This window comes from Ascaphus truei, chromosome 6 (genome assembly GCF_040206685.1).
Source record: "Ascaphus truei isolate aAscTru1 chromosome 6, aAscTru1.hap1, whole genome shotgun sequence".
Classification (NCBI taxonomy): Eukaryota; Metazoa; Chordata; class Amphibia; order Anura; family Ascaphidae; genus Ascaphus; species Ascaphus truei.
Genome location: NC_134488.1, coordinates 50,845,040 through 50,868,378, shown reverse-complemented (window position 1 = coordinate 50,868,378; position 23,339 = coordinate 50,845,040). Strand labels below are relative to the sequence as shown.

The 23,339-nt window shown below is 51.3% G+C and overlaps 1 protein-coding gene across 12 annotated transcripts in view; it reads right to left on the bottom strand.

Annotated features, from left to right (window-relative positions):
• The window catches only part of CADM1 (cell adhesion molecule 1), a 266,840-nt gene that overhangs the window by 200,964 nt on the left and 42,537 nt on the right, over nt 1-23,339 (bottom strand). For 2 of the 12 annotated variants that reach the window (XM_075604265.1, XM_075604269.1), the window contains exon 2: nt 940-1,020. The exons of the other annotated variants lie outside the window; for them this stretch is intronic. In XM_075604265.1, coding sequence (XP_075460380.1) covers nt 940-943 — 4 coding nt within the window. In that variant the 5' untranslated portion in view covers nt 944-1,020. The remainder of the gene's footprint in view (nt 1-939; nt 1,021-23,339) is intronic. 12 annotated transcript variants of the gene reach the window in all.

Here is a 23,339-nt window from a genome sequence, read left to right as displayed (position 1 = left end):
TACTGATGTACAAACCTACCTACCCCGCTGCAGAGACTCAATCTTACTGATGTACAAACCTACCCACCCCGATACAGAGACTCAATCTTACTGATGTACAAACCTACCCACCCCGCTACAGAGACTCAATCCTACTGATGTACAAACCTACCCCCCTCGATACAGAGACTCAATCCTACTGATGTACAAACCTACCTACCCCGCTACAGAGACTCAATCCTACTGATGTACAAACCTACCCACCCCACTACAGAGACTCAATCCTACCCCCCTCGATACAGAGACTCAATCCTACTGATGTACAAACCTACCCAACCCGATACAGAGACTCAATCCTACTGATGTACAAACCTACCTACCCCGATACAGAGACTCAATCCTACTGATGTACATACCTACCCACCCCGCTACATAGACTCAATCCTACTGATGTACAAACCTACCCACCGCAAAACAGAGACTCAATCCTACTGATGTACAAACCTACTCACCCCGATACAGAGACTCAATCCTACTGATGTACAAACCTACCCACCGCGATACAGAGACTCAATCCTACTGATGTACAAACCTACTCACCCCGATACAGAGACTCAATCCTACTGATGTACATACCTACCCACCCCGCTACATAGACTCAATCCTACTGATGTACAAACCTACCCACCGCAATACAGAGACTCAATCCTACTGATGTACAAACCTACTCACCCCGATACAGAGACTCAATCCTACTGATGTACAAACCTACCCACCGCGATACAGAGACTCAATCCTACTGATGTACAAACCTACCCACCCCGATACAGAAACTCAATCCTACTGATGTACATACCTACCTACCCCGCTACAGAGACTCAATCCTACTGGATAAACCAATGTGCTGCATCATATTTAACCGTTCAGGGTTGTATGATAGTCAAGTTAGTCAGACGTTACCCATCAGACGTCTTCACAAAGGAGACTTCTCATTTCCTGTTCAAGTCAGACACAGATTCTTCAAGAGGAGGAAACCCTTACCTAGGAGAGAGCAGGAGAGAAGGGCAAAGAGTCAGTGATGGGTGTCACAAAGTGTATCACCACCTCCCTCACAGTGTATCTGTCCCCTCCCCCGTCACACAGTGCATCCCTCCCTCCCCCACAGTGTATCTGCCCCCTCCCCCGTCACACAGTGCATCCCTCCCTCCCGCATAGTGTATCTGTACTCCCCCGTCACACAGTGCATTCCTCCTTCCCCCACAGTGTATCTGCCCCCTCCCCGTCACACAGTGCATCCCTCCCTCCCCCATAGTGTATCTGTCCCCCCCGTCACACAGTGCATTCCTCCTTCCCCCGTATATCACTACCTCCCCCACAGTGTCTCTGCCCCCTCCACCACACAGTGCATCTCCCCCTCCCCATCACACAGTGCATCCCTCCCTCCCCCAGTGTATCTGCCCCCTGTCACAGTGCATCCCTCCCCCACAGTGTATCTGCCCCCCCATCACACAGTGCATCTGCCCCCCCGTCACACATTGCATCCCTCCCTCCTCCACAGTGTATCTGCCCCCATCACACAGTGCATCTATTCCTCCCCCAGAGTATCTGCCCCCCCCGTCACACAGTGCATCCTTTCCTCCCCCACAGTGTATCTGCCCCCTGTCACACAGTGCATCCTTCCCTGCCTCCCCCAGTATATCACCGCCTGCTCCACAGTGTATCTGCCCCCCCGTCACACAATGTATCACCACTTCCCACATAGTGTATCTGCCCCCAGTGCATCCCTCCCCCACAGTGTATCTTCCCCCTCCCCCATCACACAGTGTGTCCCTCCCATGCCCCCCCCCTCCCCCGTCTCACAGTGCAACTGGGGAAGGTGAGGCAAAGCCGGGGAAGGTGAGGCCAGGAAAGGTGAAACTAGGGAAGGTGACGAGAGGCCGGGGGAAGGTGAGGCCGGGGGAAGGTGACGGGAGGCCGGGGGAAGGTGACGAGAGGCCGGGGGAAGGTGACGCGAGGCCGGGGGAAGGTGACGCGAGGCCGGGGGAAGGTGACGCGAGGCCGGCGGAAGGTACGCGAGGCCGGGGGAAGGTGACGAGAGGCCGGGGGAAGGTGAGGCGAGACCGGGGGAAGGTGAGGCCAAGCCGGGAAAGGCGGGGCCAAGCCGAGGAAGGTGAGGCCAAGCCGGGGAAGGTGAGGCTGGGGAAGGCGAGGCCGGGCCGGGGAAAGGTGAGGCGAGGCCGGGGGAAGGTGAGGCCAAGCCGGGGAAGGCGAGGCCAAGCCAGGGAAGGTGAGGCCGGGGAAGGCGAGGCCGGGAAAGGTGAGGCCGGGCCGGGGGAAATTGAGGCCGAGCTGGGGGAAGGAGAGGCCAAGCCGAAGAAGGTGAGGCCAGAGAAGGGGAGGCCAAGCTGAGGAAGGTGAAGCCAAGTCGGGGAAGGTGAGGCTGAGGAAGGCGAGGCCGGGGAAGGTGAAAGGTGAGGCCGGGCGAAGTTGAGGCCGAGATGGGGGAAGGAGAGGCCAAGCCGAGTAAGGTGAGGTTTGGGAAGGTGAGGTCGGAGAAGATGAGGTAAGGCCGTGGAAGGAGAGGCCAAGCCAGAAATAGTGAGGCTGGGGAAGGGGAGGCCAAGCCGGGGAAGGTGAGGCCAAGCCAGGGAAGGTGAGGCCAAGCCAGGGAAGGCGAGGCCAGAGAAGGGGAGGCCAAGCCGAGGAAAGTGAGGCCAAGACGGGGAAGGTGAGGCTGGGGAAGGCGAGGCCGGGGAAGGCGAGGCCGGGGAAGATGAGGCCAGGCCAAATTAAGGCCGAGCTGGGGGAAGGAGAGGCCAAGCCGAGGAAGATGAGGCCAAGTCGGGGAAGGTGAGGCTGAGGAAGGCGAGGCCGGGGAAGGTGAAAGGTGAGGCCGGGCGAAGTTGAGGCCGAGATGGGGGAAGGAGAGGCCAAGCCGAGGAAGGTGAGGCTTGGGAAGGTGAGGTCGGAGAAGATGAGGCCAAGCCAGGGAAGGAGAGGCCAAGCCAGGGAAGGAGAGGCCAGGCCAGAAATTGTGAGGCTGTGGAAGGTGAGGCCAAGCCGGGGAAGGTGAGGCTAAGCCGGGAAGGTGAGGCCAAGCCGGGGAAGACGAGGCCCAGCCTGGGAAGGCGAGGCCGAGCCGGGGAAGGCGAGGCCGAGCCGGGGAAGGCGAGGCCGAGCCGGGGAAGGCGAGGCCGAGCCGGGGAAGGCGAGGCCAAGCCACACTGCGTGTGCGTACGCACACGTATGCTTTCCAATGCTGTGCTTGAGGAGACCGTGAAAATGGAATTCTAAGCGTGCTGAAGGATCACATGACATAGCAACAACGAGTCATGATATTTCCTACTCCGACGCCCTGATCCAGGCAATGACACGCCCCCTCCGTTATGTGCCACGCCCCCCAGCTCACGCTCGTAAATTGCTGCAGGACAGGCTAGTGCTCCTGCTCAGAGTTGGTGACGTCACGGCGCTCAAGCATGAGCGTGTGTCGCTGCACCGTAGTGGCAGCCTTAAACATGGAATTAAATACACACAGAGCGACAAACCCCAACTTACACATGGAATTAAATACACACAGAGCGACAACCCCCAACTTACACATGGAATTAAATACACACAGAGCGACCACCCCCCACTTAGGCTGCGTCCATAGGACTGCAGCCGTGTGGAGGCGCGCGGAGGCTGAGGGAAAGTGGGTGCTTTCCTCGGCCTTGGTCCACGCGCCGTCTGGGGGCGTGTCGCGGGGGGGGGGGCTGTGACGTCACGGAGCTGGTGACCGGCCCTGCTCTCCCGTGAGCACCAAATCTAAAAATGTAATAAAACATACGCTTCCGCAGGCTTGCGGAAGCGTGCGCGAGCCCCTGCTAAAGCCGCTCTCATTGCGCTGACCATGCCCGAGGCCTTACACGTGGAAATAAATATGCACAGAGCGACTACACCCCACTTACACATGGAATTAAATACACACAGAGCGAATACCCCCAATTTACAGTATATCCAAATTATATTGCAGGCATATCCTACCTCTCCTAACACAGCACATTGCAGGCCTATCCTACCTCTCCTAACACAGTACATTGCAGGCCTATCCTACCTCTCCTAACACAGCACATAGCAGGCCTATCCTACCTCTCCTAACACAGTACATTGCAGGCCTATCCTACCTCTCCTAACACAGCACATTGCAGGCCTATCCTACCTCAAATACACAGCACATTGCAGGCCTATCCTACCTCTCCTAACAGCACATTGCAGGCATATCCTACCTCTCCTAACAGCACATTGCAGGCCTATCCTATCTCTCCTAACACAGCACATTGCAGGCCTATCCTACCTCTCCTAACAGCACATTGCAGGCCTATCCTATCTCTCCTAACACAGCACATTGCAGGCCTATCCTACCTCTCCTAACAGCACATTGCAGGCCTATCCTATCTCTCCTAACACAGCACATTGCAGGCCTATCCTACCTCTCCTAACAGCACATTGCAGGTCTATCCTACCTCTCCTAACACAGCACATTGCAGGCCTATCCTATCTCTCCTAACACAGCACGTTACAGGCCTATCCTACGTCTCCTAACAGCACATTGCAGGTCTATCCTACCTCTTCTAACACAATTGTAATCTTGCCTGTAACTGTTACATGTGCCCATAAGCGTTTTATCTCTAACCGTCCATGAAATTTCTGTAAATTGAATGTATAACCTCTGATCATTTAATGTAACCATGTATGATCATCATAACTCTGCCCAGGACATACTGGAAAACGAGAGGTGACTCAATGTGTTACTTCCTGGAAAAACATTTTCTAAGTAAATTAAAAATTGCTGCCAAATCTTCCTATTGGACAGCCATTTAAATCTTATTATATATTTGTGAAAGCACTGTATGCCTGTCTGCATCTTCCTGTGTCCCTAGGGGAAATCTCATTGGTCCCTTGGGCCGCCCGCCCCCACACCTCTCATTGGCCTGAGGCGGAGTGACGACACACACACACACACACACACACACACACACACACACACACTCTGTTGCTTGGCCTCACTCTCCCCCGTCAGTTGGACCGCAGCTCACCTTCCACACCCCCCCTCCTCTCCCGGTGCCCCTCACTCTCTCCCCCCTCCCCACCTCACCCAAATCTCCACGCTCGCAACATCCCCCGCCGCACCATCACCCTCACCGTGCGCCGCTCCCGGAGAGGGGAAGAGCGGCCCTCCTGCTCAGCAGCAAACTCCAGGCTCCCCCCCCCTCGCTCACAACGAGGAAAAGCGCGGCGCGGCCCGGGCCTCCTGCACTCTCCCTCACGTGCGCCGGCTCCCGGAGAGGGGAAGCGCGGCCCTCCTGCTCAGCAGCAAACTCCAGGCTCCTCCCCCCTCGCTCACAACGAGGAACGGAGGGGAAGCACGGCGCGGTCCGGGCCTCCTGCACTCTCCCTCACGTGCGCCGGCTCCCGGAGAGGGGAAGCGCGGCCCTCCTGCTCAGCAGCAAACTCCAGGCTCCTCCCCCCTCGCTCACAACGAGGAACGGAGGGTAAGCGCGGCGCGGGCCTCCTGCACTCCCCCTCACGTGCGCCGGCTCCCGGACGGAGGGGAAGCGCGGCGCGGGCCTCCTCCTCACGTGCACCGGCTCCCAGACGGAGGGTAAGCGCGGCGCGGGCCTCCTGCCACTCTTGCCCCCGCCAGCTTCCCGAACTCACCTTCTGCCCCAGCCAGATGCCACGGGGTCAAGGTAAGTCACCCACCGTCTCCCACCCACGCACTGTCAACCAGTCACCCACACACCCACCCAGTCACCTACACACCCACCCAGTCACCCAGTCACCCACTTTCACCCACCCACTCACTCAGTCACCCACCCACTCACTTACTCAACTACCCACTCACTTAGTCACCCACCCACTCACTCAGTCACCCACCCACTCACTCAGTCACCCACTCACCCACCCACCCACACACCCACCAGTCACTTTCACCCAGTCACCCAGTCACTCACTCACTCAGTCACCCACCCACTTACTCAGTCACCCACCCACTTACTCAGTCACCCACCCACTCACCCACCCGTTCAGTCAGTCACCCACCCATTCAGTCAGTCACCCACCCACCCATTCAGTCAGTCACCCACCCATTCAGTCAGTCACCCAGTCACCCGGGGGAAGCCCAACCCTGTCGTCCGCCCCCCCAAAATTACATCCCGGGCAACGCCGGGTCTCTCAGCTAGTCCCCTATAAAAATCAGGACGCAGTACTGGTAACAACACCCCTAAGTATCTTGGGAACCAAGGGGTCCCCAGAGTTAAAAACAGTGTGGTTCAGCTCTGGAAATGCCCCCGCCCCATTCCAATCTTGTTAACAAAAATCAGTTTAGTTGGGGTGAATGACTCATTTAATGAAATTCTAGAATACTCCGGAAACAATGTTTCCTCCCCTCTAAATAGGTTGAATGTTCTGATCTCTCTTGGTATACCTACATTTGGCTTTTTTATAGATGACTGTAACAGGGACTTATCCCTGTAGAAATCCAGCAGGGAGTGCAGCCAGGCAATTGACCAGATTCCATCTGCCTAATAAGAGCTCTGCAAAAGTGTGTCATGTGAGACACAGGAAAGAGACTTTCCTCAGTACACAAGGGTGCTGACAAGAGGAAAGAAGTCTTGAGTGCACCGAAGGACTGGGCATTGAAAACAAAACAGAAGGGGACAAGCCACAGGACCCAGGACCCTGCCAGAGGCTGGAATCTCCAACACACCAAGATACTAACACAGGGATAGGTGTTTGTTGTTTTATGTATATTTCTGTTTGCTGTGTTATTTAATGGAACAGGCAATAAAGCTTTATATTAATGTCACCCTAAAAACAGTCTCCATTTTGCATACCTCTGCACACATCTCTTACAATGATATTATATTATGTACAGAGCTTCCAAAACTCACAGGTCTCTTCTTCACATGTACAGAGCTTCCCGAACCTCACAGGTCTCTTCTTCCCGTGTACAGAGCTTTAAACCCTTATAGGTGTCTTCTTTGCATGTACAGCGTTTTCACAAACCTCACAGGTCTCTTCTTCATTTGTACAGAGCTTTCCAAACTTCACAGGTCTCTTCTTCACATGTATATAGCGTGGGGAAGGGGGAAAAAAGTGCACGTGCATATAAAAACAAACACTAAATGGGTGTTAGTGCAAATAGTAAAAACTAGACTTTCCTTGCAGCTGAAGTCTGAGTCTCTTACCCAGAGAAAAGAAAAGGCAGCTGTCACACCCAAAACGTAGGGTGAGACTGCGCCAGAGAGAGGGAGACCCTAACCTGCAAACTTGCTGAGATATCGCGAGACGAGAATCAGATCTCAGGTGTCATTGGCTGGATCGGGGCTGTTTGTGTGTGTGGCTGTGTGCATTGACTGGTGCTGATTGGTTGCTAAAGGGTCATGTGGCCCTTCAGCACACTTGAAAATCAATTTTCTGTCTCCCCAAGCGCCTAGCTTTGAAGAGCCTGCACGTGCCCGTACAGATTGACTTTAACTGAAGGCGCGCTCAGCGGCAGTGTGGACGCAGCCTTACGCTCCTCCCTCTCCTCTTAGTTCTGCTCGAGACCCTGACAACCTGGTCAGGAACTACAACTTTGCCTTATCCTCCTCTCTTGATCTACATGCTCTGCTTTCTCCCTGCCGTCCTCGCCCTTCTAACCCCAGACCCTGGCTAAAATCCCACACGCGCATGCTGCATTCCTGCACTCGTTCCCATGAATGCCTCTGGAGGAAATCTCACACTCTCGCAAACTTCCTTCACTACAAATGTATGCTATCCTGTTTCAACTCTGGCACCTACTTTTCTTCACAAATCAACATGCACAAGTCTAACCCACGCCGACTCTTCTCTGTCTTTGATTCCCTACTCAGACCACCCTCTGCTGCCTGTTCTTCCTCCATCTCCGCTCAGGACTTTGCTGACTATTTTAAGGAAAAGGTGGAATCCATAAGTCAGAACATCCCCTCTTTTTTCTCCTCCCATCCTACACAGCTTCCTAACGCTTCTCCTGCCTTCCTTGATTCTTTTTCCACTGTCTCAGAGGAGGATGCGTCGCTGTTGATCGCCTCATCTCCCTCTACCACTTGCCTTCTTGACCCCATTCCCTCCCATCTCCTAAAACCTCTTGCTCCTACTATAATCCCTAAATTCACACACAATTTTTAACTCCTACCTCTACTCTGCTACCTTTCGCTCCTCCTTCAAACATGCAACAGTTATACCATTACTCAAAAACAGCAAGCTTGACCCTAACTGTCTTTCTAACTATCGACCGGTCTCTCTCCTGCCTTTTGCCTCTAAACTACTTGAAGGTCTTGTATTCGCTCGCTCGCTTGCTCCATTTTCTCAACACCTATTCTCTCCTAGACCTCCTACAATCTGGTGTCAGCACTGCTCACTCCACTGAAACAGCCCTCACTAAAATAACGAATGACCTCCATGCTGCCAAAGACAGACGTCATTACACTCTGCTTATATTACTCGACCTCTCTGCAGCATTTGATACTGTGGACCACCCTCTTCTCCTTCACATTCTCCATACTCTTGGTATTTGGAAGCTCTATCCTGGATCTCCTCTTACCTCTCCCATCATACTTCTGCTAACACCTCCTCCTCCTCTATCGATCTCTCTGTTGGGATACCAAGAGCTCTGTTCTGGGACCTCTTCTTTTTTTCTCTGTACACACTCTCTAGGTGACCTAATCACATTTCTTGGGTTTAAATATCCCCTCTATGCTGACAACACACATTTACTTTTAAACCCCTGACCTTACAGCTGCTGTATAGACCAAAGTTTCTGAATGTCTTTCTGCGATTTCATCCTAGATGGCCCTCCGCAGACAAATTTAACATGGCAAAAACATACTTCCTCCCAAACCTGGCCCTCCTACCTACTTCCACATTACTGTTGGAAGTACCATCATTCACCCAGTAGCCCAAGTACGCTGCCTAGGGGTCTGCAAGGATTCCTAATGCTCCTCAACCCCGCGCATCCACTCGCACGCGTAGGGTATCAGCTGGCAAGACTTCTACATTGGTTCGCGCAGATGCGCAGCGCTGACATCATCCGACGTCGCGGAGTTAGGCCCTGCCTCCTGATCGCGGCGCACGCTCACCGCGTGCGCAACGCTACCGAGCTCCGTGGCAACAAGCCATCCGTCCTAAGCGGCTGCACCTGGCATTTGGATCCAGCCTATGACGGACCTCGGGTCTTCAGGTCGCAGCATTAGCCTTCATCGATTTCGGGTCTGGAGGCAACTTCATTGATCAGGAGTTTGCTAGGAGAAACAACATCCCGCTGGGAAAAGAAAAAACCCCTGTTGGCCTTCATCGTCTTACAGACTTTCAAACTCTCTCTCCTGATCGAGCAGGCCCACAAGGAGATTTCCCTTTATGTCATTCACTCCCCATCCGTGGAGATTATTCTGGGCCTTCCCTGGCTTCAACGCCACAACCCTCACATTGATTGGGCTAATCAGAAGCCTATCTCATGGAACAATTAGTGCTCTACCACTTGCGCGGTTCCTCTTCAACAGATCTGCAGTTTAAAGGCTCCTGGAGAGGAACAGAGTACATTACCGGACACTTATTCTGACTTCCGGGATGTCTTTGACAAAGCCAGATCGGAGGTCCTACCTCCCCATCGGTCTTTCGACTGCCCTATAGACCTGTTGCCTACCCCTCTCTCTCCCTGAGACCAAGGCCATGTCTGACTATATACAGGAGAACCTTAAGAAGGGGTTTATTAGGAAATCATCTTCGCCAGCCGGAGCGGGTTTTTTCTTTGTCAAGAAGAAGGACGGTACTCTTCGTCCTTGCATCGATTATCGGGGGTTGAACAAGATCACTATCAAAAACCGATACCCTGTGAGGAATCAGGGATCGCGGCGCCCGCGCCCTGGTTCCTCTGCTGATATATTCCCTCCTGCTGCCGTGGCGCACACCCCTCGCCAGCGCCACTCACCTCCGTCGGTTCTGGGGGTTCCTCGTCGTCCTCGGGGTCCCCGGTTTCCAGCAGTACCTCACGCGGCCGCCATGTTGCTCGGGCGCGCGCCTGAACAGCGCGCGCCGGGCGAAGTTAATTTATTCACTGCTCTGGCAGTGAAGACCCGCCCCCTATACAGGAATATGATCTCCTGTCAAGACAAGAGTCCTCACCTGCCTGCCAATCAAGGGAACCTATCCAGGATGGCTCCACGCAGTCCTCCAGGTCTGCCTTCACTTCTGATTGGTCAGCCACACTTTATAATGCCAGTCCTTCCTATCATTCATTGCTCGACATAGTTTTCACTTGGATTACTACTCTGGCGTTTTCTCTCTCATTCACTCAGGTTACGACTTGGCTTGGCGGACGTCTCTCTCTGGCTCTAGACCTCTGCTTGGACAAACGACCTTCCAGTATTCTCCTATCCCAGACCTTGACTAACGGCAACGACAACGGCATTTCTACACCGGTACCGGCAAGTATTGCTAGCGAAATACACCTGGCCTGGCAACGCCAAAATCACCACACTCCGGACACGCTCCCTTTGCTGCGGGTGCGTGCTTCTATACGTTCCTCACCTCAGTGAAAGGAACGGGTCTGGTCTGCGGGCAGCACCGGCGTAACATTATGTCGAGCCCACAAGACGCAGACCAGACTGTGGACTCTATGATGACGGCCATGTACCAACAAATACAGGCCTTAACGGATCAAGTGGCTCTCCTCTCCCAACAGGTATCGGACCGCCCTTTACAGGCTCCGCCTGCGGCTGCACCCCCGGCGCAGCCTGACTTATCTTCCACTTCATTTTCAGTTCCGAAGATTCCGGCTCCAAGGCCCTACGCAGGGGATCCACACACCTGTCGTGGCTTTCTCAACCAGTGCGAGATCCAGTTCGAGATGGCTCCCCAGCTGTATGCTACTGGCCGGAAAAAGGTAGCCTACGTATATAGTCTGCTCACAGGTAATGCACTGGCATGGGCCTCTCCGATCTGGGAACTACGCCCTGATATTACCCGCGATTACGCGGCCTTCAGACGGGACTTTCGACAGGTTTTTGATATCCCCGCACGTCAAGAGACTGCTTCTGATACCCTGCTAGAGCTTACACAGGGACGTCGGCCTGTGGGTCAATACGCCTTGGAATTCAGAACCGTAGCAGCTGAGACTCATTGGGGTCAGGAGGCTTTAGTCGCCGCCTTCTGGAAAGGTCTATCGGAGTCTCTGAAGGATGAACTTGCTTCCCACACCAGGCCAGAGTTACTGGAGGATCTCATCACCCTGGCTACTCGTATGGATCAGCGCCTTCAGGTACACCGCGCTCAGCGTCAGCTTCCCCGGGCTACGCCTTTCCGTGCTTCCTTTTCCAGGTTCTCTACTAACCAGAGACCCGTCGTATCCCCGTTACCGGCGCTGGAGGCTCCAGAGCCGATGCAACTTGGAGTTCAGCAACCTCGGGTACCGTCACGACAACTTCGCTCTACTGGGGAATCGTGCCATCATTGCGGAGCTTCTGAACAGCGTACCCGTAACCATCCTCCATCTCCGGGAAACGACTAAGCCCAGTGAGTACGAAGGGGCGCTCTCTGGGTACTGAATCTCCTTGTCCCCCTCCCAGCAGGGAACTTCCCAAAAGATTGAATTTTCCCGTCTCCCTTTCAGGACCGACTTTCCGCACCTCCACTGCTGCATTTATCGATTCCGGCGCAGGAGGGAATTTCATAGATCAAACCTTTTCTGAGCAAAATCAAATTCCGCTTTCCAGGAAGGACTCTCCCGTTGCCTTGGTCGGGATTGATAATCGACCTCTCACCCCGGCTTATATCTCCTTAGAGACCGGACCTATCACCCTTTCTACTCATTCTCACAAAGAGACTCTGGGTTTTGATGTTATTCATGCCCCAGGAACACCTATCACGCTTGGCTTGCCCTGGTTACAGAAGCATAATCCACTCATCGATTGGGTGTCTCCTAACCCTATTAACTGGAGGTCAAGGTCAGAGAAACCTTTTTCCTCTATCAAGCAACCATCCTTTCTATTAGCCAATACATCAAGTGCTCTGAGGGAGTTGCCTTCTCCATACGCCGAATTCTTGGACGTTTTCAGCAAGGCTCAGTCTGAACTTCTACCTCCTCATCGTTCCTACGATTGTCCGATTGATCTGGTACCTGGTTATACCTTGCCGAAAGCCAAATCTTATCCTCTCTCGTTGCCCGAGACCAAAGCTATGGACGAATATATTCGTGAGAATCTTAAGCGGGGCTTCATACGTCATTCCAATTCTCCTGCGGGGGCTGGATTCTTCTTTGTCAAAAAGAAAGATGGTACTCTCAGACCATGTATTGATTACCGGGGTCTGAACCATATCACGGTGAAGAATCGTTATCCACTCCCACTCATCTCCGAACTCTTTGATAGACTTCAGGGGGCCAATCTCTTTACTAAACTGGATCTCCGTGGGGCATACAACCTCATCCGCATCCGGGAGGGCGATGAATGGAAGACTGCCTTCAACACCCGTAGCGGACACTACGAATATCTAGTGATGCCCTTCGGGTTATGCAACGCACCGGCAGTTTTTCAGGACTTCATCAATGACATCTTTCGAGACGTTCTTAATATATTTGTCATTGTATACCTGGATGACATCCTTATTTTTTCTCAAAACTTACAGGATCATATCATCCATACGAAGTTTGTGCTTTCACGCCTCCGCGAAAACCGGTTGTTTGCTAAAATGGAGAAATGCATTTTTCATCAGTCTACCACTTCTTTTCTCGGATACATCATCTCCAACAAAGGTTTGGCCATGGACCCAGAGAAGCTAAAGGCCGTCGTGGATTGGCCACAACCCAATTCCCTCAAATCTGTTCAACGGTTTTTGGGTTTTTCTAATTATTACCGGAAGTTTATCCGCAACTTTTCTACCATTGTCGCTCCTATCACGGCACTGACCAAAAAAGGTGCAGACCCTTCATCTTGGTCTCCAGAAGCTGTCACTGCATTCGAGACACTGAAACAAACTTTTGTCTCTGCTTCCATCCTTCGACACCCTAACACGAATTTCCCCTTCACCTTAGAGGTTGACGCTTCGGACTGTGGGGCTGGGGCGGTTCTGTCGCAGAAATTTTCTTCCCAGGATAAACTTCATCCTTGCGGGTTTTTCTCCAAAAGATTTTCATCGGCAGAGAGGAATTATGACGTGGGCAATAGGGAACTTTTGGCCGTCAAAATGGCTCTTCAAGAATGGAGACATCTTCTGGAGGGGTCAAAAGAGCCATTCACCATCCTTACGGACCATAAGAACTTATTGTACATTGAGAATGCCTGTCGCTTAGGTCCTCGCCAAGCTCGCTGGTCGTTATTTTTCTCTAGATTCAATTTTGTTCTCTCATACATTCCCGGCACTAAGAACGTCAAGGCGGATGCTCTCTCCCGGCAATACTCTTCTGAAGAGAGATCAGAGAAAACCACTGAGTCCATCCTCCCTAAACAAAGAATCTTAGCAGCTGTGGCATTCAAGAATCTGGAGAGGATCATCAAGTCTCAAGAGAACCTCTCGTCCGGTCTTGTGGTTCCTAAAGACTCTTTGTATGTGGAACCCAAATTTATCCCTGAAATACTGGACTGGGGACACGCCGTCCGTTCGGCAGGGCATCCTGGATTCAAGAAAACCTTGGACCTTATCCGTCGTACCTTTTGGTGGCCCAATATGGCTAAAACCATTCTGGAATTTACACGGTCCTGTCCGGTATGTGCGCGTAACAAGATTCCTCGTCAGAAACCTCAGGGTCTTCTCTTACCTTTACCTATTCCGGAGCGTCCCTGGTCCCACATTTCGATGGATTTTATTGTGGAGTTGCCTAGGTCGAATGGCATGAATACCATTCTTGTGGTAGTAGATCGGTTTTCCAAGATGGCACACTTTATCCCTCTCAAAGGATTACCCTCCTCACCCGCCCTTGCGGATATTTTTGCCAAAGAGATTTTCCGGATCCATGGGATTCCTACATCCATCGTGTCCGATCGGGGTTCCCAGTTCGTCTCCAAGTTCTGGAGAAATTTCACCAAGAGACTAGGTATCTTGTCTTCCTTTTCTTCTGGATATCACCCTCAATCCAACGGACAGACCGAGAGGGTTAATCAATCCCTCGAGAAATACTTAAGGTGCTTCGTCTCTAATTCTCAGGATGACTGGGCAGAATTACTTATCTGGGCTGAGTACGCATTCAATTCTTCCAGGAATGAGTCCACCCACGAGACTCCCTTCTTTATCAACTACGGATTCCATCCGGCTCGCCTACCTATTACTAAAGAATCCTCTGGGGTACCAGCCGTGGACGAACATATTGCTCTCCTACAAGACTCTTGGTCCAGAATACAATCTGCATTACAAAAAGCATCCTTGACATCTAAAAATCAGGCTGATCGGCACCGTCGTCCGGCACCCGAATACAAACCCGGGGACAAGGTTTGGCTATCATCCAAGAACATCCGTCTCAAAACGCCTTCCCTCAAATTGGCTCCTAGGTTCCTGGGTCCCTTTTCCATTTTGGAGCAGGTTAATCCGGTTTCTTTTCGACTCCAACTTCCTCAAAGCATGAGAATTCCGAATGTCTTTCACACCTCACTTCTCAAACCTTTTATCTCCAGTAGCCTATTTCCGGATCACACTTCGAAACCAGATCCTGTGATGGTACAGGGTAACGAAGAGTATGAAATACAGGCTCTACTGGATTCCCGTCTTTCAAGAGGTAAAGTCCACTTCTTGGTCCACTGGAGAGGTTTTGGACCCGAAGAGAGGTCATGGGTACCCCTGAAAGATATTCATGCTCCAGGACTCCTCAAACGCTTTCGTAAGAAGTTTCCATCAAAACCATGGAAGGATCGTCCTGAGGCCGATCCTGAAGGGGGGGGTACTGTGAGGAATCAGGGATCGCGGCGCCCGTGCCCTGGTTCCTCTGCTGATATATTCCCTCCTGCTGCCGTGGCGCGCACCCCTCGCCAGCGCCACTCACCTCCGTCGGTTCTGGGGGTTCCCCGTCGTCCTCGGCGTCCCCGGTTTCCAGCAGTACCTCACGCGGCCGCCATGTTGCTCGGGCGCGCGCCTGAACAGCGCGCGCCGGGCGAAGTTAATTTATTCACTGCTCTGGCAGTGAAGACCCGCCCCCTATACAGGAATATGATCTCCTGTCAAGACAAGAGTCCTCACCTGCCTGCCAATCAAGGGAACCTATCCAAGATGGCTCCACGCAGTCCTCCAGGTCTGCCTTCACTTCTGATTGGTCAGCCACACTTTATAATGCCAGTCCTTCCTATCATTCATTGCTCGACAGTTTTCACTTGGATTACTACTCTGGCGTTTTCACTCTCATTCACTCAGGTTACGACTTGGCTTGGCGGACGTCTCTCTCTGGCTCTAGACCTCTGCTTGGACAAACGACCTTCCAGTATTCTCCTATCCCAGACCTTGGCTAACGGCAACGACAACGGCATTTCTACACCGGTACCGGCAAGTATTGCTAGCGAAATACACCTGGCCTGGCAACGCCAAAATCACCACACTCCGGACACGCTCCCTTTGCTGCGGGTGCATGCTTCTATACGTTCCTCACCTCAGTGAAAGGAACGGGTCTGGTCTGCGGGCAGCACCGGCGTAACATACCCATTACCACTAATTTCTGAACTTTTTGGCCGCCTCCTACGATCTAGTGAGGATTCGTCAGGGTGACGAGTGGAAAACGGCCTTCAATACGAGAAACGGCCACTATGAGTACCTAGTCATGCCGTTCGGTCTGTGCAATGCCCCTGCTGTCTTCCAGGATTTCGTAAACTAAATATTCAGAGATCTTCAACAACTTTCTCATTGTATACCTCGATGACATCTTGATTTTCTCTAAATCTCTTCCGGAACACATCAAACAGGTACTTCTACGCCTCCGCGAGAACCACCTCTACGCCAAGTTGGAGAAATGCAATTTCCATCTGACCTCTACAGCATTCCTAGGATACATCATTTCCGACTCAGGGTTCTCAATGGACCCCTCCAAACTGAAAGCTGTCGTAGATTGGCCACTCCCCTCTTCTCTCAAGGCTATTCAAAGATTTCTGGGATTTTCCTATTATCGTAGATTCATTCAGAACTTCTCCTCCATTGCCGCTCCCATCACCGCTCTAACCAAGAAAGGAGCAGACGTTGCGTCTTGGCCACCCGCTGCGATTCAGGCCTTCGACTTCTTGAAAAAAACCTTCGTCTCAGCACTAGTCCTGATCCAGCCTAAACCCGTTCATGTTAGAGGTGGATGCATCAGACATTGAAGCCATTCTGTTGCAGAGAAGGTCACCTCAAGCCAATCTTCACCCATGTGCTTTTTTTTTTTCCTCGAAAAATATTTCTTCAGCAGAGCAAAATTACGATGTTGGTAACAGGGAATTGTTGGCCATCAAGCTTGCACTAGAAGAGTGGAGGCATCTGTCCCACATTTTAATCTGGTCTGTAACTGTTACATATGCCCATAATATATAGTATCTTAACTGTGCATGCAATGTCTTGTATATAATGTATACCGTTCACTTATTTAACTGTATTTGTAACCACGTATTATTTGTCTTAACTCTATGCCCAGGACATACTTGAAAACGAGAAGTAACTCTCAATGTTTTCTGCACTGAGCCGGGAGGAAGGCTGGTTAGAGCAGCAGATTCTCGCACTAGTTCACAGAGCAGATAGCGGACAAGGTCAGGCGGGCGGACAAAGCCAAGCTGGCAGACAAGGCCGAGAGAGCGGACAAGGTGGTGGTTATGGCTCCACATTGGTGGACGCTTGGCCATCGTCAAGTGACGAGGGCAGACCCAGCCAGGAATGGTGCCTGGACAGCGGGCCGGCTGCACCCTGTTGCAGTGCCAGGGGCCATGGCGACGTGAAGATACTTGAGGCCATCGGCTGTCGCGGTTGAGTCATTGGCAATACTGTTGCATTCAGCAGTAGCAAGCGGATTGGAGCCACAACGGCCGCCTGTGACTGTTGTGAGCAGCTCAAGGCTGAGATGGCAGCTTATGGCGGATACGTGGTCACCATCGCCACCCGGCGTTGATGATACGGCGTTGCCGGATTTACGACGCTCCGAATGCCTAGGGAGGCCAGCTACTTCAGGGCGTGTCAAAGATACAACAGTGGCGGAGCTCGACAGGGGGTCCGCAACGCCGCCTTGGACACCAAGCACTCTGGCATGGAGGAAAGCAACGAAAGGTAAGCAACAAGTAGTGGCAGACAGGATTGTACGTAGGGAGGAGAGGAGGGGGTGTACAGGGTGGGAAGGGGAAGGTGAGGGTGTACAGGGGGAGGGAGATGGGGAAGGTGGGGTTGTACAAGGTGAGGTGGGATGTCATGGGGGAGTGTGAGGTGGGGGAGTATAGGGTGAGAGCAGGAGGGGAAAGTGGGGGTGTACAGGGGGAGAGGAGGGAAAGGTGGGGGTGTAGAGGGTGAGAGCAGGAGGGGAAAGTGGGGGGTGTACAGGTGGAGGGGAAGGGTTGGGTGTACAGGGGGAGGAAAGATGGGAAGGTGGGGGTGTATGGGGGGGAGATGGGGAAGGTGGGGTTGTACGGAGGAAGAGGGGAAGGTGGGGGTGTACGGAGGGAGAAGAAGAGGGGAAGGTGGGGGTGTACAGAGGAAGAGGGGAAGGTGGGGGTGTATGGAGGGAGAGGAAGAGGGGACAGTGGGGGTGTACGGAGGAAGAGGGGAAGGTGGGGGTGTACGGATGGAGAGGAAGAGGGGAAGGTGGGGGTGTATGGAGGAACAGGGGAAGGTGGGGGTGTACGAAGGCAGAGGGCAAGGTGGGGGTGTACGGAGGCAGAGGGGAAGGTGGGGGTGTACGGAGGGCGAGGAAGAGGGGAAGGTGGGGGTGTACGGAGGAAGAGGGGAAGGTGGGGGTGTACGGAGGAAGAGGGGAAGGTGGGGTGTACGTAGGCAGAGGGGAAGGTGGGGGTGTACGGAGGGAGAGGGAGAGGGGAAGGTGGGGGTGTAAGGAAGAAGAGGGAAAGGTGGGGGTGAACGAAGGAAGAGGGGAAGGTGAGCGTGTACGGGGGGAGATGAGTGGATGGTTACTATCCTGATTAGTTTCTTTGAGGAGGTAAGTAGGAATTTAGACCAGGGTAATGCAGTTGATGTGGTCCACTTAGATTTTGAAAAGGCTTTTGATACGGTTCCACACACGAGGTTAGTGTACAAAATAAGGCAAATTGGGCTCAGTAAAACTATTTGCACCTGGATTGAAAACTGGTTGAAGGATACACAGAGGGTTGTCGTAAGTGGAACCTTTTCAAGTTGGGCTAAAGTTGTGAGTGGAGTACCTCAGGGATCGGTACTGGGACCCCTGCTTTTTAACTTGTTTATTAATGACCTTGAGGCTGGCAGAAAGAGCAAAGTCTCCATCTTTGCTTATGTTTCTAAATTGTGTAAGGTAGTACTGTAGAATCAGAGCAGGATGTAATTTCTCTCCAGAAGGACTTGGAGAGACTGGTAACTTGGGCAAATAAATGCAGATGATGTTTAATACAGATAAATGTAAGGTTATGCATTTGGGGAACAATAATAAAAAGGCAATTTACAAATTAAATGGGGAAAAATTAGGGGAATCCTTGATGGAGAAGGATTTAAGAGTGCTTGTAGACAGCAGGCTTAGCAATAGTGCCCAGTCATGCAGTAGCTGCAAAGGCAAACAAGATCTTATCTTGCATTAAACGGGCAATGGATGGAAGGTAGGAAAACATAATTATGACCCTTTACAAAGCATTAGTTAGACCACACCTTTAATATGGAGTACAATTTTGGGCACCACTCCTTAGAAAATACATTATGGAACTAGAGAGAGTGCAGAGAAGAGACACCAAATTAATAAAGGGGAATCGATAATCTGATTTATGAGGAGAGGCTAGCTAAATTAGATTTATTTAAATTAGGAAAGAGGCATCTAAGAGGGGCTATGATAACTATATACAAATAAATTTGGGGACAGTACAAGGAGCTTTCAAAAGAACTATTCATCCCAAGGACAGTACAAAGGACTTGGGTCATCCTTAAGGTTGGAGGAAATCAGATTTTTACCAGCAACAACGGAAAGGGTTATTTACAGTAAGGGCAATTAAAATGTGGGATTCACAACAACAACAGGTTGAACATGTTTTTAGAAAATAAAGGTATACAGGGATAGACCAAATAAGTAAACATGGGAAAGATTTTGATCTAGGAATAAATCTGATTTCCAAGATTTGGAGTCAGGAAGGAATTAAACATTTTCTCCTTAAGAGACATCATTGGATGATGTTTCATTGTATTTTTTTTTTTTTTTTCCCTTTCCTCTGGATCAATAATACTGTACAAATATAGAATCAAGTATCTTTAGCATTGGTTGAACTTGCTGGACATATCTATTTTTTTTCAACCTCATCTACTATGCAACCATGTAATGTATGATGATTCTGGCTGCTATTTCCATTAAATTCATACTCCACGATGTAATTTCTCTATCTCTTGTTAACGAAGAAACTTTTCTGTACCTCTGTAATACAATCGGTGACCGCTTTTGAGCTCAATGAGATCTTCATCTTTTCTTCTTACTTCACGAAGGTCAACAAAGTCCCATTTAATCTTTTCATGTTCCCCTTCCAGTTCAAGCAGTTCTGCTTCACTGGAGAGCCCGGCAGCTGTACGTAGCCAGGTTTAGGTTTGAATTACAGCCTTTGTTTACCCTCTGGTATTCCTAGCACCCTGTCTTCATGCCTCCTTTCTGAACGCTGTCAAGCCGAGGGACAATACAGCCTCCGCAGAATGGGGGCCATTGCTTTTTGCTGTGTTCCATATCTGGGGATTGAGGCCTTGGTTACCAAAATGCAAATGAGGCCGGCATGGCAAGTAGTGCCTTTTTACCAGTTTAGCCGGCTATATTGTTTAAACTTTCATAGCATGGTTGAATCTACAAGCACAAGTGTCACAATACATCTCCGAAACGCTCGGTGCCACTTTGAGGCCACGAGATAAGGGTTTGAGGGAAGTGTATGTGTGTGTGCAGCTGAATCCCATTATAACCAGGATAATGAGACCGCGTTATAACCGGGATAGCGAATTGGCCGCCGTGCGAGGACTTACCTGGCATCTGCAGCTCTCTCCTCTCTCCCTGCTTCATCAGGCTGCGTCCACGTGCGCAGCGCACATCTCCAAGTTTTTTTTTTTAATTAACATTCAATGCTTAATTGCTAACGGACACACACACACACACCTCCCCCCAACACTAATAATTTTAGCATACCATGCAGGAATCGAACTCATGACCCTTCATACACTGGGAGCGATTCTTTACCTGTTACACCATGTGCGGCGACCATTTCCCAAAAAAGACAAAAAAACTTGGAGATGTTTTTAAATTGGGAGCCACACTCAGACCGCGTTATAAGTGGATTCGCGTTGTAGCGGATCGCGCTATAACAAGGTTGAGGTGTATGTATATGTATAAATATATATCAAATAAAAAGATCACTGTTCCGCATTAGCTTATAAGGGTTCCATGTAAAAATGGATTTCAGGCAAAAGGTGACACCGTGTGCTCATTTGCATGTAATTTCCCAGAATCCCTTGCTGCAGTAGAAGCACTGTATGCTAGGTGATAATGGTGAAAGGCAGGGTTGCAGACCTATCTAAAACATGTGAATGTGCGGCGGTACCGAGAAGGGGGACCATCATGTCTGCGCAGAAGGGTAGGAGATGCCGAAAATCGACAGTTCTGCTTTTTGGCGGCGCCATGGAACAGAACCCGCCGTATTAGCGGGCCCCTACTGTGTGTGTGTACTCAAGCTTCACACGGAAGACATCGGAATCCCCCCTAACCCAGAAGACAGGTAGGGAACACCTCCCCTCCAACTTATAACATTGCGGGAATGAGGTACCTGGACATTGAGGGACTGCGGATCAGGTAAGATTGCTGCTTTAGATATTGTGAAGCGAGGACGTCCAGACACTGGTTAAGGGGTTCAGGAAACTAGTCATTCACCTGTGGCTTTTATTTCTAGATCCGACACACACACACACACACACACACACACACACACACACACACACACACACGTAACAAGGACTAATTGTAGTATAATGTAATAAATACATTTGTCAAAAACGAATGTTCTGACTAGGAATTTATTAAATGTATTTTATTTATATATTTTATTTTAAAGCGGGGTTGGGGGCGGGACTAGGGGCAGGGTTGGGGGCGGGACTAGGTGGCGAGTAGATTTTTTGGTTGAGCGAGTAGATTTTTGGGTGATTTATCGAACACTGTATATATATATATATATATACAGCTAAACCCCGTTATAACGCGCCTCGTTATACCGCGATTCGGTTATAACGCGGTTTTCCCGTGGCTCCCGTTTTTTAAAAAAAAAAAAAAAAAAAAAAAAAATTTTTTTTAAAAATTTTTTTTTACATTTTTTTTTTTGCACACTGCACACACTCACTGCACACACACTGCTCATTGCTCACACTGCCACACTGCACACACACTGCTCATTGCTCACACTGACACACTGCACACACTCACTGCACACACACTGCTCATTGCTCACTGCCACACTGCACACACACTGCACACTGCACACACACTGCTCATTGCTCACACTGACACACTGCACACACACTGACCACACTCACGCACACTCACACACACTTACGCACACTCACGCACACTTACAGACACTCACACACACTCACACACACACACACACACACACACACACACACTTACACACACTTAGACACTCACACACACTCACACACACTTACACACACTTACACACACTTAGACACTCACACACACTCACACACACTCACACACACTCACACACACTCACACACACTCACACACACTTACACACTCACAGACACTCACACACACTCACACACACTTACACACACTTAGACACTCACAGACACTCACACACACTCACACACACTCACACACACTTACACACTCACAGACACTCACACACACTCACACACACTTACACACACTTAGACACTCACAGACACTCACAGACACTCACACACACTCACACACACTCACACACACTTACACACTCACAGACACTCACAGACACTCACACACACTTACACACACACTCAGACACACACTCAGACACTTACACACACTCACAGACACTTACCCACACTCACACCCATATACACACACACACTTTCTCTCCCATATATACATACACACACACTCTCTCACTCTACACAGACGGGCCGCGACCAGCACCACCACCCGCTCCCCCCCCTCCTCCCGCGCAGGCAGCGGGAGCACCGGGGACAGCGGTGGGGAGAAGAAACCCCCCGCTACAACCTCCATGCAGGCAGCATGGTTCTGAGGTAAGCGGCGACCTGAGGGACATCCCCACTCCCATCTCCTGCCCCGCGGCCTGTCCCGCGGTGACAGGGTGAAGCGGGGACAGGAGGGACATCCCCGCTCCCATCTCCTGCCCCGCGGCCTGTCCCGAGGTGACAGGGGGAAGCGGGGACAGGAGGGACATCCCCGCTCCCATCTCCTGCCCCGCGGCCTGTCCCGCGGTGACAGGGTGAAGCGGGGACAGGAGGGACATCCCCGCTCCCATCTCCTGCCCCGCGGCCTGTCCCGCGGTGACAGGGTGAAGCGGGGACAGGAGGGACATCCCCGCTCCCATCTCCTGCCCCGCGGCCTGTCCCGAGGTGACAGGGGGAAGCGGGGACAGGAGGGACATCCCCGCTCCCATCTCCTGCCCCGCGGCCTGTTCCGAGGTGACAGGGGGAAGCGGGGACAGGAGAGACATCCCCGCTCCCATCTCCTGCCCCGCGGCCTGTCCCGCGGTGACAGGGGGAAGCGGGGAGCGGAGGGACATGCCCGCTCCCATCTCCTGTCCCGCGGGATGAATATGCGCTAAAGCGCGGCGGCCATTTTTTTTTCTCGCGACCCCGTTAGTAACGCGGTGATCTCGGGGTGGACCCCGAGACCCGCGTTATAACGGGGTTTAGCTGTATATATATATATATATATATATATATATATATATATAAAGAAGACAGAGAGCACACGCCCCATAGTGTATTATTGTACATTTAATTGGAGGGGGGGGTGGAGGAGGGATTAAAAACCACTCACAAAGTAGATGTGAATAACAAGCAAATTGTGATATAAATCTTAATTCATGCATTTAGGGTGTATATTCTAGTTTGCTTGATATTATTATAATACATTATTTGAATTCATTTTTTCACATTTATATAGGATTGTTTGTATTTATTTGTATATTGCACATGGTAGAATCTTATTA